Below are 16293 nucleotides of genomic sequence, written 5' to 3'. Positions count from 1 at the left end.
CTCAACCCACACTACAGAGAAGTCTCATGTACAGCAGAACATTAGGATTGTGTGGGTGTTCGCAGGTTCAGAGAAAGAAAGACTCATCTTCAGGAGGCAGGTGCAGGAGGCAAGAGAGAAATCTTTCCATTCACAAGAGGAGGACTGAGTAGTCTCACCAAGAAACACAAAGGACCAGAGATGGAGGCTCAGAGAGACACAAATACTCTTGAATGCTATACCAATGAAACATCAGGGAATGACCTCTTAAGGAAAGACCACTATTGTGTCCAAAGGCAGCCGGCCTGATGTCTGTGGACAGGATGTAGTAGTCTGAGGTATGATTGTGCTACATTATGCTGACTTAGAAGCTGTTTTCTTTCCAATTTGGGAAGCCGCTCGCCATAATGGAATTGAATAGGCTTGATGAAAGCGGTGAGAACTGGGAAAAATGCTTCTTTGTGTCACCTGGCTAGTCCTTGGCCAGAACAGCATGCTGCTTAGAGGTAGAGGCACTTGTGAGGCTGAGTTAGATTCCTTCCTTGACTAAAGGGAGGGGCGACACAACCACAGGATAGGACTCGAAAGCACATCGATGATGAGGTGGGAGGGAAGCCAGGAAGGGGAATCTAAGGCAAGGTAGGTCAGTGCAGGTAAAACTCCTCCCTCTCCAGCTTCTATTTGGCAAGCTCCTGACAATTTCCCAAATAAAGCCATAGCAGAGGCAGTTGGCGGGCGGCAGGGGAGGCACAAAGAGGGAGTGTCTGGGAATAAGGGACATTTGAATTACTATCATGGAAACTGGATTCTAAGGTCATGGGTTTGATTTCTTTGATTTGATGTCTCAGTGCCTTGGAAAATCAGAATTTAAAATGAGGCAATACCTCTAGTGCACTATTTTACTCCCCCACATTTCCTTCTGCATTTTGTCATTTTCATTATCTTTTGTGGGATATCTAGTGCTACTGGATGCAGCCGCCAGCCTGACTGATTAACCTATTCACTGACTGAGTGCCTAAGCCATAGGCAGTGGTGTGCCGGAGCCAGCTCAAAGGGATGTGAGAACAGACCGTAAAATATTCGGGAATTTGGCAGGCCACTCATTAAACCACTGGTAGCCTGACATCAGCCGTGGTGGGAGTATTTACATCACAGAAATCAACAGACACTGCAAATCAGGGCTTTTATTTTTAGAGAGCTGATTACCGGCACACCCTGGAATAAGGACCGTGGCAGTCCCTGAGGAGACACAGACAGAACTACACCATCTATAAACAGAGACAAGTACAAAACTACCTTGCGAGTAGGCACAGGGTGTGAGGGGAGCACAGAGTGGGGACACTGGATCTAGGCTGGAGGAAACCATGCCCGACTGAGGAGCTCTGTGTGACATCTGAGAAAACTTGCTATCCATTTGGAAGAAGAGGATGAAGATGATGATGGCGGCAGCTAACACTCATGTGAACCTCTGTGCCAGGGACAGTTCTAGGCACTCTCTGTGTATTAACGCATACGTTCTGAAAACGAGCTTACGTCAAAGGTGCGATTGTTATTTCTGTTTTCTAGATGAGGAAACTGGGCTTCAGAGAAGCTGATTAGATGAGGAAACTAGGGTTCAAAGAAGCTGATGGCTTATTCGCGGTCGCGATGCCACTACGGATCTGGCTCCACACCTAAGCTGTCCAGTATCGTCCTGAATTGCATTTTTAACAATTGTGCTTCATGACACACTCTCTCTGGATCTTCTGTTTATCAAAAGCAGAGGGAAGCTGTCTAGTACCTGCTCTCACGATCTCAAACCCCCGGGGCAAAGGAGGTAGAGAACGTTTGGAAAAATATTGCTTTTACAACTTTAAATTTGCAGCTTTTATGTTAACACAATGAGAGGGAAAAGCAATTGGACTTTATTTTAAGGTGGTCAGATTTTTGTTTTAATGAAAGACGAATGAGGGGTGTCTGGCTGGCTCAGTTGGTTCAGCATCCAACTCTTGATTTCGGCTCAGGTCGTGATCTCACAGTTCATGGGATTGAGCCCCGTGTGGGGCTCTATGTCAACAGCCCAGAGTCTGCCTGGGAATCTCTTTCTCTCCCTCTCTCTCTGCCCCTCCCCCTGCTTCCACTCTCTCTCAAAATAAATAAACATTTAAAAAAAAATAAAGAGTGATATCTATTGTTAGGCAACAAAAGAGGCTTGTTGATCAAATGTAACCTGTTATCACAAGGTTTTATTTCTCATCTCATTATCCAGTCTAGGCCCTATTATTAATAATTTTATAATATCAATAACCCTACCATAGTGATACGATAGTGGTTTAAAATCACTCTCAGTCACTTTATGAAGGGCCACGATAACCCTATGAAGGAAAAATAAGCAGCACCATTAACATTTCAACACCATGAGGGTGCTGGAGAGGTTAGTGGCTTGTTCAAGTACATATAGCTGGTAAGTGATAGAGTTTTAGCTTAAGTCCAGGCTTTCAGATCCTCAAATACATCTGTAAGACGGTATTGGCACTGAAGCTTGACAGTGAGCAGGAACTTATCACTTGCTAGGAATGAGGAGGGGCTTGGGGTTAGTCCCCACAACTCGCCAGGCAGCTAAGGAGATACGGATGATGGACAACATCAGACCCCCCTCTGGGAGCCAAATAATCATTAAATAGTAAAATAGTGTCATAATAAAGTTACTGCTCTTCCCAAGATTACCGTCTGTTGGTATAAAACACAAATCAAGGAAACAGATTTTCAAGAGATAGCCAGGCATTCTCTGACCACAAATGATATTGTAACACTTTGTAGATGTAAAAGAAAAATAAAATGCAGTGGATAACATCCCAGTGTTATTAAAAAGAGTACTTTTTTTTTTCTGGGTCGGGGGAGAATTGTCACATAAGGAAATCATTAGCAAGAACGATAGCTTATTATGCACTAGGAAAAATGCTAAGGACAGTCAATGCATTATGTCATTTAATTCTTGATAATAACCCTACCCTGTAAGTACTATTATTACAGTTATTTTATAAATGAGGGAACTAAGATGGTTTACTCAAAGTTACATAGTCAATAATTGGCAGGCACCACTTAAAACCAGTTCCCAGATTTAAAAAAAAGACAATCATATTCTCAGCATCGAGATGCATGTTAAAAAGAAAAAAAGATAATGTGATCGCTTCTCTCCCCCCAATCCTGGCAAAAGGAGAAGTGTATTTTTAAGCTTTGCCTCAAAGCTGTGCTCTTGTTTACGATCCTTCTAGCTATAGCAGATGCAGATGGCTTTGAAATGTGCACCCGGACAAACTTAACATGCCCCCTCCTTCCCTTGCGCAAAGAACACTGCAAAACCTATTAAATGCAAAAAATAGAAACGGTTTAAGCAATTATAGAGTAAATTTGGGCTGTGTAGGCAAATAATCAAGATCATTTCTATCTCACTCCTTCGACTTAGTAGTCATTTTCCAACCTGATTCATCCAGGTAATGGCCTCAACCTTCAGCCCTCCTCTCCAGTGTTGGTGACACGATTCTGATCGGGTTTGGCTGCCTCGATAAGGAAACATCTGCCTGGTGCACAAAGGTGGAAGTAATGACAAACGTGAACTGGCCTTTGGGATCTGAAGTCGGCATCAACCACTATGCTTGCTGGATTACGGATTTCATTTAGAAACTCCAAGAGCTCCCATGATCTGGGGAGGCAGCTGTGAGGTGGCAGTGAGGCCCTGCGTCCTTTTAAGTTCTGGCTGTTACCCACCAGCGGGGTATGATCACAGCTGAGCCGCCTGGCCTCCAGGAACCTCCCTATTTTTATCTGATAATTGAACCTCACTAATCCCCACTTCATAGAGGATGATAAGGCTTTTGGATTCATCAACCACAATGTAGCACACAAACATTAGGTGCTTCATTGTTGTAATTATTGTAATTACTCTGGATTCTGAAATCAGCTTCATTTCTGTGTCACCCATCCACCAAACAACTGAAAGCCATGGGAATGTCTTACTCTGACTTTTAGGCTGAATACTGGGAAGTCCTGAAACTTCTAGTCTGTGTGAATCTCAAGAAGTATTGAGAAGACTGGTGGACGCATTACCACATGAGATGCTAATCATAAGCAGGGTGAGCCCTGTTGTAGATCATGGCCTCTGTCAGGACTTTGCCATCTCAACTTCTAGTTACCTGACTTTTCTCTTTCTCTTCTACATAATGACCTTTGAAGGGAGACCTGTAACTTTTCCTGGGAAAGCTTGCTCACATCTCATACACTGTATATTGGGCTGAGCCTGTAACATTTTCTTTGAGGATCTGGAAACATGCAGTGTGTTAACAACATTAGGCACCCAGTAAATTCTCACCTTCCAGCATGTTCTTTTGTGTTTGCCCATAACCTGACTGTTTCAGGGTTTTGATGGTATTTTTTTCCTTTTTATCAGTATCTACATTATTAATGTTGTTACTGTAAGGTTTTTTCCAAAGTACCAAAAAAAGGTACCTCAGTATTTAGAAGACAGTCACCCAGAAAAAAAATTTTTTTCCCCATCAGCTGCAAAGCTCAGTCAAATTATGCCCACAATAGGGGTGCCTGGCTGGCTCAGTTGCCAGAGCATGTGACTCTTGCTCTCAAGGTTGTGAGTTTGAACCTCACATTGGGTGCAGAAATTACTTAAAAATAAAATCTTTAGAAAAGATTTATCCAGTCTATTTACTGGGAGTCTGGCTTCTCCCTTGTCTGTCCCGCTCTGCTCAGTGGGCCAGTGGGTTGAGCACATCCAGGAACCCTGTTCAATTCCCTTAAGCCAGCTGTGTGGCCACACAAGGGGAATCCATTGGTCACAGAGACCAATGGGACCCCAGAATTTACTTAAGGTTTGAAGGCCTGAGTTTATCTAGACCCTTACAAGTTAAGGACACAAAACACTCAGTAAGACACCACCCAAAAGATCTTGGGCAGCTTTACTGCTGAAAACACTTCTATGGCCAACTTTTGGCAACATCCAAGAACTTGTCGCTTGCAACTTTTTTAGAGGGAGTAGATAGACACTATCACTTTTCTCTTCAAAGGGGAGTACAGGGTAACATCAAACTCCTGACTATCTGGGGAGCAAAATTCAATCTTTACACTAAAACAATGATAACAAATGCAGGCTGTGTACCTGACATTCGATTCCTAAACATCCAATGTCTGCTTAACTCTTCTGGAATTCACTAACTCACATTCCTGCAAATACAGAGTTATTGGGATTCCCAAATGTCAGTCGTTCTCAAACTCAGATGTGCATAGAAGTACCTTGGAGTCTTGTTAAACACAGAGATGTCTGAATTCTACCCTTGCATATTCTGAGATTCTGATTTGTAGATTTGTGTGTGTGTGTGTGTGTGTGTGTGTGTGTGTGTGTTTTCCCCCCAAAACTTTCACTGAGAAACTTTTCCTGGTAGTAAGTTTAGGAACTTGTGAATATGATTCAGTGATCTAGCAGAAGGCTCCTCTGACATGGGCAACAAATGATGGAGGCAAGTACAGAAATTCTCCTTTTCCCTTAACAATCAAGAGACTCTTCTATAACAAGGTTTCATTTTAATAAGGTCCTTAGGTGATACAGATGCATCTCAGGGTTTGAGGACGACTATATATGATACGTGCAAACAAAAAAGAGCAGTTCAGAGACAGAGAAAGATATCAGTACATCACCTAGAGATCTTGTTAAAATACAGATTTTGATCCAGTGGGTTTGGGCTGGGATCAGAGACGCTACACTTCTAACATCTGTAGTGATGCCAATGTTGCTGGTTCTTGGAACACATTTTAAGTAACAAAGGTTAAGAGCACAGGCTGGCGGGGGGCGGGGAGGGGTGGTTCCATAAACCTGGGTCAAATCTTGGCTTCCTCACTTTACTGTGTGATGCTGGGCTAGGTACTTAACTTCTCTGGCCTGTGTTTTTGTAAAATGGGGATAAGAGGAGGGAAGACCAGTACCGATCCCAGGGCACTGTGAGAATTGTCACAGTGCATGAGCACTTACAAGGTCGGCAAGTACCAAGACATAGCAAGAGTCTATTAAATGGTAACTCTTACCATTTAAAATTTTACCAACTTCTTACTTTAAGAGTTAGGGTTCTAAGCTCATGCAAAACAGACAGAATGATTCTTCCTGGCCTGGTGACTGCCTGGCTAGCTGCATTGCTTTGCCAAATTATAGCTTAGCTTCAAATAGGTTTTTCCAGGAAGGGGCTTGAGTTGAACAGGATAAGGCATGGAGGACTGAGGACTCCTCATCCAGACTGTGGGTCCTCAGTGGGTTGCTCCCTACCCACTGGGTCTGGAAATGCAGGGGTCAGAGAGGGACGAGGCCACTTCTTCTCCACAGTGGTTGCTATTTCCAGTTCATGTTTATGAAATACATATAATTTTAAGGCTTTAACAAGAGAGAGCCTTCCCTCTGTGGTTGATTTACAGAGTCATATTTACACTCTTATTACAAGTTAGTGTTCTGGGCTCGAAGTGCCCTGTGGTTCCCATGGCTTGCTCTTGGGACAGCTAGAGTTATAACACTGGTCAAAGCCACCGACCATGTCATTCCAAGCTAGCAGACGCGGCTCCCTTGCCACTTCATACCGAGGGTTTGGTTGGGTTTGGGGGTGGTTAGCACAGAATCCTGCCTCTCTGAAAGAAAATGCCTCTTGCTGTGGGTTGTCTGCTTAAAAACTCTAAAGGCTTGGGCATGCCTGGGTGGCTCAGTTAAGCGTCTGACTCTTGATTTTGGCTCAGGTCATGGTCTCACGCTTTGTGAGATTGAGCCGCACGTCAGATTCTGCACTGACAGCATGGAGCCTGCTTGGGATTCTCTCTCTCTCCCTGTCTCTGCCCCTGCCTTGCTCAGGTGCACGTTCTCTCTCTCTCTCTCTCTCTTAAATAAATAAATAAACTTAAAAAAAAAAAAACACCAACAACCTCGGAAGGCTCTGGAACAATGTGCTAGAGGAGTCACAGTGGAAGAACGAAGTCTGTCACCAGGAGAGCCAATGACCAATACTCCAGCACTCTTCAATAGTCAAGAGGATGATTATATAAACTATGCATTCCGGAGTTTAAGAGCAACATAGACTACGGGCTTCAAACAGCAGCAAGACTTCCAGTCAAGTAAATGTGTCATCAGCATTTGCACAGAGGCATACCTGAAGCACCTCACTCTACTTTCTGTAACCCTATTTCCCTCTTTGAATACTGCATGCATCTTAGCCTTTGATCTGGGGAAGCAAGATTCTCTCTGTGATTAGATACCCCTGCAGCCAGAGAGAATTCTTCAAGGGATGAATATTCTTTCTGACTCAAGTCTTATTCTTTTTATATCATCACTCACAACTGGGATGATTATTCCCCCTTCCCCCCCCCCTTTTTTTAAATAACCTTATAATTAGCTGCAGACTCACAGATGAGTTAAAGGCCAAATTACTGGTTGTTTCTTTTCTTGCTTTTATCCCCCCTTACTATTTGGCACCAATTTCAGGAATTTGCAGAGGATACGAGAACCTAGACAAAAATTCCTCTGATATGAACAGATAATGGTGGCAAGAAAATGGATTCCCTCTCCTCTTTTCTTAGAAGCCAGGGTCTCAATCCTAATAGCCAGGAAGCGGGTAAATACCTCCTCACACATCAGAGGTGGAATTCTGTGCCTTTGATTCCCCAGGGAAGCAACAAAAACCCACTTCCTGGATTTCCCGGTGAATGGTGAGAAGTTTGTTGGCCCTAGGTTCGGTACTGCTTTGCATGAGACCCCCCGGATGGCTACATTTGGACCATGCCCTGGCGGTTGCTGAGGTAAGAGCCACTGGGCCTCCACAACTCCACGGGTATAGTAAGCTTGAGAGAAGAGGTGCCTAGATGAGGAGATGAAGAAAGATACTTTCTCTGTTTTAGAAAAACGTGAGCTTCCATGTTCAAAGGAGACTTGCACTGCTGAACGGCTCTGTCACCTTGGAAGAAAGAGCACCTGTCGTGGAATCGCAATCTCAACCCCAGTCATGGGCCAAGTGGGGAGCAGGGGACAAAGAGGAGTATGAGAGAGAATGTAACCTGTAGGCCAGGTTGGGCTTCTGGGGAGAGGAAAGCAAGTTCTTTAGGCCATGTGAAAAGTATACAGCAGGTGGGTCCTCAGTGCTGAAATCTGGTTAAACTAAAAGAGATTAAAAACTAGAAGAGGGGTTTCTGGGTGGCTCAGTCAGTTGAACATCAGACTCCAGCTCAGGTCATGATCTCGTGGGTTCCCGTTGGGCTTGTGGCTGTCAGCCTGTCAGCAAGGAGCCCACTTCAGATCCTCTGTTCCCCTCTCTCGGCCCCTCCCCCATGTGCTCTCTCTCTCTCTCTCTCTCAAAAATAAGTAAACCTTTAAAAAAAAAGTAGAGGAAATCTGTGCTGGTATGAGTCACACTCACTTAATTAACATACCTGCACAGAATATTTAGCTCACCGATTTGAGGCAATTAAAATGCACGCTGAAGAGCAAGATTCCTTAGTCTTTTTCCTTAATACAGTGATTATTATTATTTTAAAGATAACCTATCGTGGAAGCCCATAGCTTTGCCAGCAAAAACAATGTCCTGCCATCGTTAAAAGTATGTTACAATTTGTGGCTATGTACCCAGCATTTGACATGGAGTGGTGTTCTATTTCAACCCAATTTAATTATATGCTCCTTTTATATATCGTGGATGGCTCATACTAGCAGAATTGTTTTGCCTGGTGAAAAACTGGCCATGACTTGTCATAATGGGCTGGTTTATAGAACCACTGAAGTATAGTTACTGCCCATCATTCGGGAATTATGGCACCATAACAACCCTTTATTTACATATACTGCTGAGACAGTAAAAACAGCAAATAGATTTCTTAAATCGAGACGGCAGAAATTTCCCCCCAGGGCACTTGGCCCTCATTGTGGCAGTAACATATGCAAGTCTAAATAACTTTGGTGTCTGTATTTCGGCAGTGCATCATTTCATGGACAGTTTATAACATTCTAATAATAAAATGGACTCTAAATTTGGAGTTGGGCTTCACGAACATTAGATGGTAATGCACACAGCAGAATCTCTAAGTGATTTGTGAGGAAGGTTTAAATTTGCTAATCACACTACTGCTGAGAGACTCTGCAAAGGAGCTGAAGTGTGATCGGTGGCTGGGCTATTGGAAGGCGAGCCTTCGACTCGCCGAGTGCCTGACCTAGTTTATGTTAGCACAGAGACCACATCTGGGGAAGTCAGGGACGCTTTCATTTTCAGACTCCCAGGCCTGGAGAAACATTAGAAATGTTAGAAACATTCAGTACCCTTCCCCCGCCTTCTTGACCTACCCTGTTCTTTCTTTTCCGTGATATATGTTTTGGGGGAAAAATTATTGGGGTAAATCATCATGGCGTCACTGACTGTTTTTCTGCCCTGAGAGTTCATGTAAAGTGCCCTTTCTTTATTCCTTTCTACCCCTTTATAGAAGTGCCACTAGATTTATTTTTAATACACATTTTTAATTTATTTAAAAAATATATTTTTTAAGTTTATTTTGAGAGAGAGACAGCACGAGTGGGGAAGGGGCAGAGAGCGAGAGAGAGAGGAGACGAGAATCCCAAGCTGGCTCTGTGCTGTCAGCGCAGAGCCCCATGTGGGTCTCGAACCCACGAAACCGTGAGATCATGACCTGAAACGAAACCAAGAGCCAGATGCTTAACCGACTGAGCCACCCAGGTGCCCCTCAATACACATATTTTAAAGGCATGCTCCAAAACATCGCCACTGTATTTCCATTTCTGGAGTGGTGGGTTCCACTCTTCCCTCCCTTTGGTTTCTAGTGAAGTCGTATGTCTGAGCGACAAAGGATTGTGTGGGGATGTCAGTGACTCAGACTGCAGCCAGTCATTCTCCAGTGACACACAGCTGGTTCCAGGGGGCAAATACTTAAAAGGGGGTCCTAGTCCTCCCCAGGCCTGGAAGAGTGTGGAGGGCCCAGGGGAGGGGGCAGCCGTGATAGCATCTCTGGACTCCTGAGGTCACCGCCCGGTGTCTGTGGGTTGCTGCAAAAGCGTTAAACCGCACGCTCCTATAATTGCCAAGCTCCCGGACCTTCCGAAAGAGGAGTAGGAAGGTTGGCCAGCATCTTGGGTGAATACTGTCACTGAGGAGTAGGTTATGCCTGTCAAAGGGAGTCCCTCCCGGGTCGTCCAGCCCCTCTGCCCGCCCGGCAGGTGCCTGGGTGCAGTGCACTCACCCCCGGAGGGCAGGCCGGTACAGGTGCCCCCGTGCTGGCACGGGCTGCGCTCGCAGGCGTCGGGGTAGAGCACGCAGCCCAGCTTTAGCTCGGTCAGGCCCACCACCTCCGCAAAGCTGCTGCGCTTGTTGTGTAGCGGCAGCTCGTTGTTGTTCAGCACCACCGAGTCCAGGCAGCCCTGGAAGCCGCTCAGCACCTGCGTGACCCGCGTGTCGGTCAGGCTGCGGATGTTATCCGCCTGCACCAGCGCCCCGAAGTAGATGGTGCTCTCGGTGCTCAGCGTCTGGAAGTAGAGGGGCGCCCTACGCCGCTCCACGTAGCTGTCGTCCAGGGACAGGCTCGTGAAGTTGCGGTTGAGCTCCAGGAAGACCGAGTGCCAGCTCCCATCGTTGACGGCGCGGCCCGAGATGCCCAAGATTCCCGGGCCATTGCCACAGTCCAGCTGGAACCACAGCTTGCCGTCCACGATCTGCGTGGGGAACGAGCACGGGAGCGCTTTTTAGTATGCATCTGGCAATACATTCCCGCACACCCTGTTCCCAGGAAGGCTCTAGGATGGACAGTGCTTTTGATCCACTCATAAATCTAGTACGGTCTGATCTCTACCCATTATATGCCATGCAAATGCATGCCTGAAATGTCACAAATCTTGCAACTAGTAACATGAGCACAGCTGCACAAATCCACAATTATATTTCAGACTGTTCATATTCTTTGGACCTCTGCCCTTCGGAATCTCACAGCAATATCTTGTTGAGGGGTCTGTTTATTCCCTGCACCCTTCTTAGTTATTACCACCACAGGAATGATTTCTGTAAACTCTATATTTATTTACAGATGTTTATTGAACATCTGCTAGGCAGTATTCTAAGCGCTCTGGAGACCACCATGAGCAGAAAGAGTTACTACCTCTGACCTCTTGGGGCTTATGTTTTAGGGGGCAGATTGCCATAAATCAAATAAGCATAGAAATATGTATATATTCCACAAGTAAGTCTGAGTGTGCTATAGGAGAGAGGAAGAGGCCAGGTAGAAATTAAAGATCTACTTCCCAGCTCCATCCATAATTAAGATTTTAAAACCCTTCTATATTAAATACTAGCATACTCTTTTTTTTAAACATTTTTTATTGTTTATTTATTACTGAGAGAGAGAGAGAGAGAGAGCGGGGGAGGGGCAGAGAGAGAGGGAGACACAGAATCTGAAGCAGGGTCTAGGCTCCAAGCTGTCAGCACAAAGCCCGACGTGGGGCTCGAACTCACAGGCTGTGAGATCGTGAGCTGAGCTGAAGTCAGACACTCAACCGACTGAGCCACCCAGGAGCCCCTACACACTTGCCTGTCATTAAAACAGTTCTTTAGGACTGCTGCTCATCATTTAAGTTAAGATTACCTCACAAAGTGCTCAGGGTTTGGCCATTTGCTTAGAATATAGCTACATGTGTTCAATGACATCTGGCTTTCCACAAGGATTTTCTGGTTAACTATTCCCAGCCCCTGGTCTAGGGTCAGCTACAACAGAGACCTGCCTGCTTCTTTGATTGCACTGGTGCAGGGAGGGCATCCAAGTCGGTTCCGGGAGGCCAACTAACTGGAAGGGGACATCAAAGTCAGGGAGGAAGTGTGGGTTATTGAATATGGTGGCTGGTGAAGAGCCGTTGGCCAGGGACTGGTCCTCCATGGAGACCCAGGTTCCACTGTTGCTGAGGACACAGGCCAGTCTGTGAACCCCGTCGTCCACCCTCATCTGCATTTCTCAGAAATGCAAGGTGGCTTGAGGATCCAGGGAATGATGCTGGACCCCCGTCCTCATGACAAACCGATACTGCGCCCTGAAAGGATTCACCTCCCGAGACTGAAATAAAAGTCCTTTTTCTGGCCTTTGTGTGTGACCCAGCAAAAAGGTCTTGTGGAGGCTGGCGTCTGAGACATGCAAAGGCAGCTGGCCTTTATTTAGGATCTGCTGACGTTGGTCTTCTCCCAAAACCCGGGCAGAGAACACAAACTTGTAGAGAGAGCGAAGGGGAAGGGAAGGGAAGGGAAGGGAAGACAGACCTTCCAGGTCTCTAAGAGCTAAGGAGGCATAAGTGTCAAACTGATGCACAGAAACAGACTCACCCACTCTTTCCAAAGTGTGTTTGACCTAGGACAGCCTGATGGGGGTTTTCACGGTATCACTCATTCTCACAAATGGGTATTTCTCTACCTGTGCTTCGTTGTGTTCCACAGACAACTGATTCTAAGGGACTCTCCTTTCTGCCTCTGTGGACTCTCTGGCACCCTCTCTTCCTGCATAGAAAGTTTACACCACGGAACCATGTGTATGTGGAAGTCAGGGGGCAGTGTGAATTTATCCCCTGAGCCCTGGGTATTTGTGAATGAGGACTCTAACTCAGGCTTTGGCATGTAGCCTGGCGAGAACCAGCTGGCCTCTCTGGGCCTGGGACCCCTTCTGTGGAGAACAGCGATAGGAGACCATGTCCACTCTAGAATGGTTAGCTACACATACGTGCGTACTCCACTCAGAAACACAAGTGGATAAAGAAGTGGAAAAAGACTGGAGACAGATATTTATTTCTTTTCAGAGAGCTTTCATATGTAATCTGTGCTGTTGCCTTGGTCATTTTTTTGGTTCAACAAAATGGACTGAATGGATATTGTAAATCATACCAGCATACTTGCTCAGTAACAACTCCTGGGTAATATCCATATTTTTATTTCAATGTAAGTAATAAAATGATCAAATGCGACTTTGGGGACTTCCTTCTTCCGGCACAGTCCAGCTGCCGTGATGCTCTGTGGCTACAAAGTGGTGTCCCCAGACTATCAAGGAAAATCTGGTGGTGAGGGTGCAATTCATCTAAGATATTATAAAAGGATATCTTCAATTAATATGTTACTCAGTCCATTCCCCTCCCCAACCCTACTCCCTACCTCTTGGGATAATAACCAGGTTGCAAATTCATCTGGGAGAAGCATTATAGCTCTAATGTACTCAGGTACATCAAAGTTCTTTAACTAAGGAACAGAAAACGATCCCATACTAACAGTACAGTTAAACTGTACTAAACTGAGTACAGTTTTCTTTTCTGTTGAAAAAAAAATAACAGCAGCGAGCTGCTGAATGAAGAGAAAGCCAGGTGCCTACATCATCCTTAGCCTTTTGAAAACAAAAGCGATTTGTAGCCTCAAAATTCTAGGCGTTTGGAATTATAAGCCTTGTTTAGACGACACACTAGAGTGCTGATAATCAAAGGCTACCTTGCAAAAGTTCATCTTTTCCTATCTCACAGGCATATTATGCCGGGGAGAGAAGAAAACACTTTCTTTCTTTTTTTTTTTTTTTTTTTTTGTAAGAGAACACTTTCATGTCTGAGTCCATTCATACTGGAAACTCATGCTCTCATCATATTTAGTTTTTCTCTGTCTTCAGAATAGGGTTTACCCAGTTTGAAAGGATCTCTCTTTTAAGAGGACAAAGCTTTTTCAAATCAGAGGGCAAGCTTTTTTTTTCTTTTTTCATTTATTTCTTTTCGAGAGAGAGCATGTGCACGTGCAAGCAAGAGAAGGGCAGAAGAGAGTAAGATATTTTAATAGAAATTGCACTGTGCATGAAACTGTAAAAAAAAAATCTACACAAATGATCTGAAATGATGTGCTGAGTTGGGGGAGGCAGGTGGGCAATTTGTTCAATGAAATGCATAATTCAGAGAGCAGGGAAAGATATTTAGCTTCTCAGTTTTGTCTGAAATCAGTGATGTGCTTTAACCTGGATCTTGAGTGGCTTGGGGTTGGGGCTTAGAAGACAAGATATCAGAGCTGTAAGAAGTCATCTTGTAGGGGGGTGCCTGGGTGGCTTAATTGGGTGAGCATCTGACTCTTGATTTTGGCTCAGGTCATGATCCCAGGGTCATGGGATTGCGTCCCGCATTGGGCTCTGCTGAGAATAGAGCCTGCCTGGGATTCTCTCTCCCTCCCTCTGCCTGGGATTCTCTCTCTCCCTCCTTCTGCCTGGGATTCTCTCTCTCTCCCTCCCTCTGCCCTTCTCCCCCGCTTCCACACTCTCTCTCTTTCTCAAATTAAAAAAAAAAAAAAAAAAAAAACAACCAAAAAAAAAAAAAAATAGAAGTCATCTTGTGGGAAAGTAGGATTTTGAGTAAAAAAGTATAAACAATGGCACAAAGTGTTACTGCTTCAGATCCTTGGTGTGGCTCTAGCAAATGCACTAACATCCCCAAACTTGTAAGAAGGTTATTAAATATTCTTTGTAAAGGGAACTTTTTGAAAACTTATTTTCAAGGCTATCTATTGATAGCCATCAATTGCTATCTAGCTCAAGATTTATACCTTAGGTGAATAAATAAATTATCATCCCAGCCCTCCAAATTTCTTCTTTTAATAAACACCTGTCGTACTCCTGAGTGGCTTGCCTCTTCAGAAGGCCAGATCCACTGCTGACCAGCTATGTTCCGGCAAGGCCACTGATTCTCTCTGAACCTGTTTCCTCACAGGCAAAAAAAGTAGGCATTCATATCTAGGCACAAGAGAGTGAGGATGAAAACACATGTATGTATTTTGTAAAGTACTTGGTAAACTTTTAGGTATTTTATTACCATTATACTGCAATTATTATAACTTGACTCACTTCTCAGTGATACTGTTACACAGATCCTTGAAACTTGAGAATCTTGTGGGAACTTCTTTGTTACTTTTTTATGTTGGAAAGATCTGGTCACTCCAAGTGGGCTGTTTTACAAACCAAATGAGCTTTTTTATCTTCCTCTTATTCCTGGAATTTTAAGCTGACCATCTTCCTTTCATTCCTGGAGTTTTAAGCTAGCCATGTCTGAGAACCATCAAAATAAAGCCATGTGTCATCTCTTCCCCACAAAATGAAATAATGACATTTTTAGATTAACAAGCAAGGATTCTTGTGCTTTGCTATAATATGGGACCCGAAAGACTGATATATGGAAAAAGTTACAAATCTCTCCTGGTGATCTGACATGTTTCTTTACAGGATTGAGGAGAGTCAGAGAACCTGTCCCACCATTTTTATTCTTTATTTGGCTGTCAAAAAATTCAGAGTCATGATTGGTGTTCAACTGATATAGCAACCCTTGGTCTAGAGTTTTCAGTGATGATATTCTGCTCTTCCTCACTTCATTGGTTGGGTCTTAACCTTTCATTTTCATATTAATAGTGCTCTGAGATTATTGCATTTTGGTGTTTATGGTAAGCCTAGAATCTCTTTTGGAAGAAGACAGGGTATCACTGGTCAACAGAAGAATGAGCACCTTTATTGCTGCTAAGAGACTGTGGTGCCCCTTGTCCATGAACATTTTCAATTCTTGAGATCCCAATGCAATTCTTTGACTGTCTTCAAGGGATGCCCTTCACCCCTATTGATTGTCTCAAGTACTTTTTAAAGAATGTGCTCTAACTGGGAAAATATAAACAACCAAGAGGTACAATTTAAACAAAGCTTTTCAGTGTAGTCGTTGAACCTAAGTACAAGGCACATACTGTACCTAAAGCCAATGAAATTAAATCTTGCATGAGGCTGGAAATGTTAAGCAAACAGATTCAAATCCCCTAAGTGGATATTCCTGGCGACTGTAGAGTATCTTCAATAGTTCAGTACAGCTGTGTCCTGCTGTAGGCAAACTCGACATAGGAAAAGCAAACTTACCGAACAGACAGATTGGGGGTGATTAGTCACATCACAAAGGGATTAATGGAAGGGTTCCTTCAAATAGCAACCATCCATAGTTTATTAGAATTCCATTTACAGAGATTCAATTTACACAACTTTCAGAAACACGCTTGTTTCATGAAATACAATATACCTTAGGAGCTAGAGCTGCCTAAAAGGTTTAATTATTCTTCTTTCCCATCCCCAGGGATCTGCACATTTTAGACATTTGCCAGTGAAGTGTCAAATGACAAGCTCCATTTTAGGATCAAGCCATTCAGGCCCAATATTTTTGTTCTCTCTCAAATTTAATGCTATATAAGAGATTTGCTAATAGAAAGTATTTGCCTCATAAGGATGTTCTGAATT

General features: G+C 44.1%; 1 protein-coding gene across 4 annotated transcripts in view; it reads right to left on the bottom strand.

The window, feature by feature from the left end:
• The window catches only part of FAT3 (FAT atypical cadherin 3), a 668217-nt gene that overhangs the window by 19944 nt on the left and 631980 nt on the right, over positions 1 to 16293 (bottom strand). For all 4 annotated transcript variants that reach the window (XM_078433002.2, XM_078433004.2, XM_078433003.2 and 1 more), the window contains one exon: positions 10231 to 10699. In XM_078433002.2, coding sequence (XP_078289128.2) covers positions 10231 to 10699 — 469 coding nt within the window. The remainder of the gene's footprint in view (positions 1 to 10230; positions 10700 to 16293) is intronic.

Source organism: Panthera onca, chromosome D1 (genome assembly GCF_046562875.1).
Source record: "Panthera onca isolate mPanOnc1 chromosome D1, mPanOnc1 haplotype 2, whole genome shotgun sequence".
NCBI lineage: Eukaryota > Metazoa > Chordata > Mammalia > Carnivora > Felidae > Panthera > Panthera onca.
Note: the sequence above shows the minus strand (reverse complement) of the source record. Positions and strands in the feature narration are given on the sequence as shown.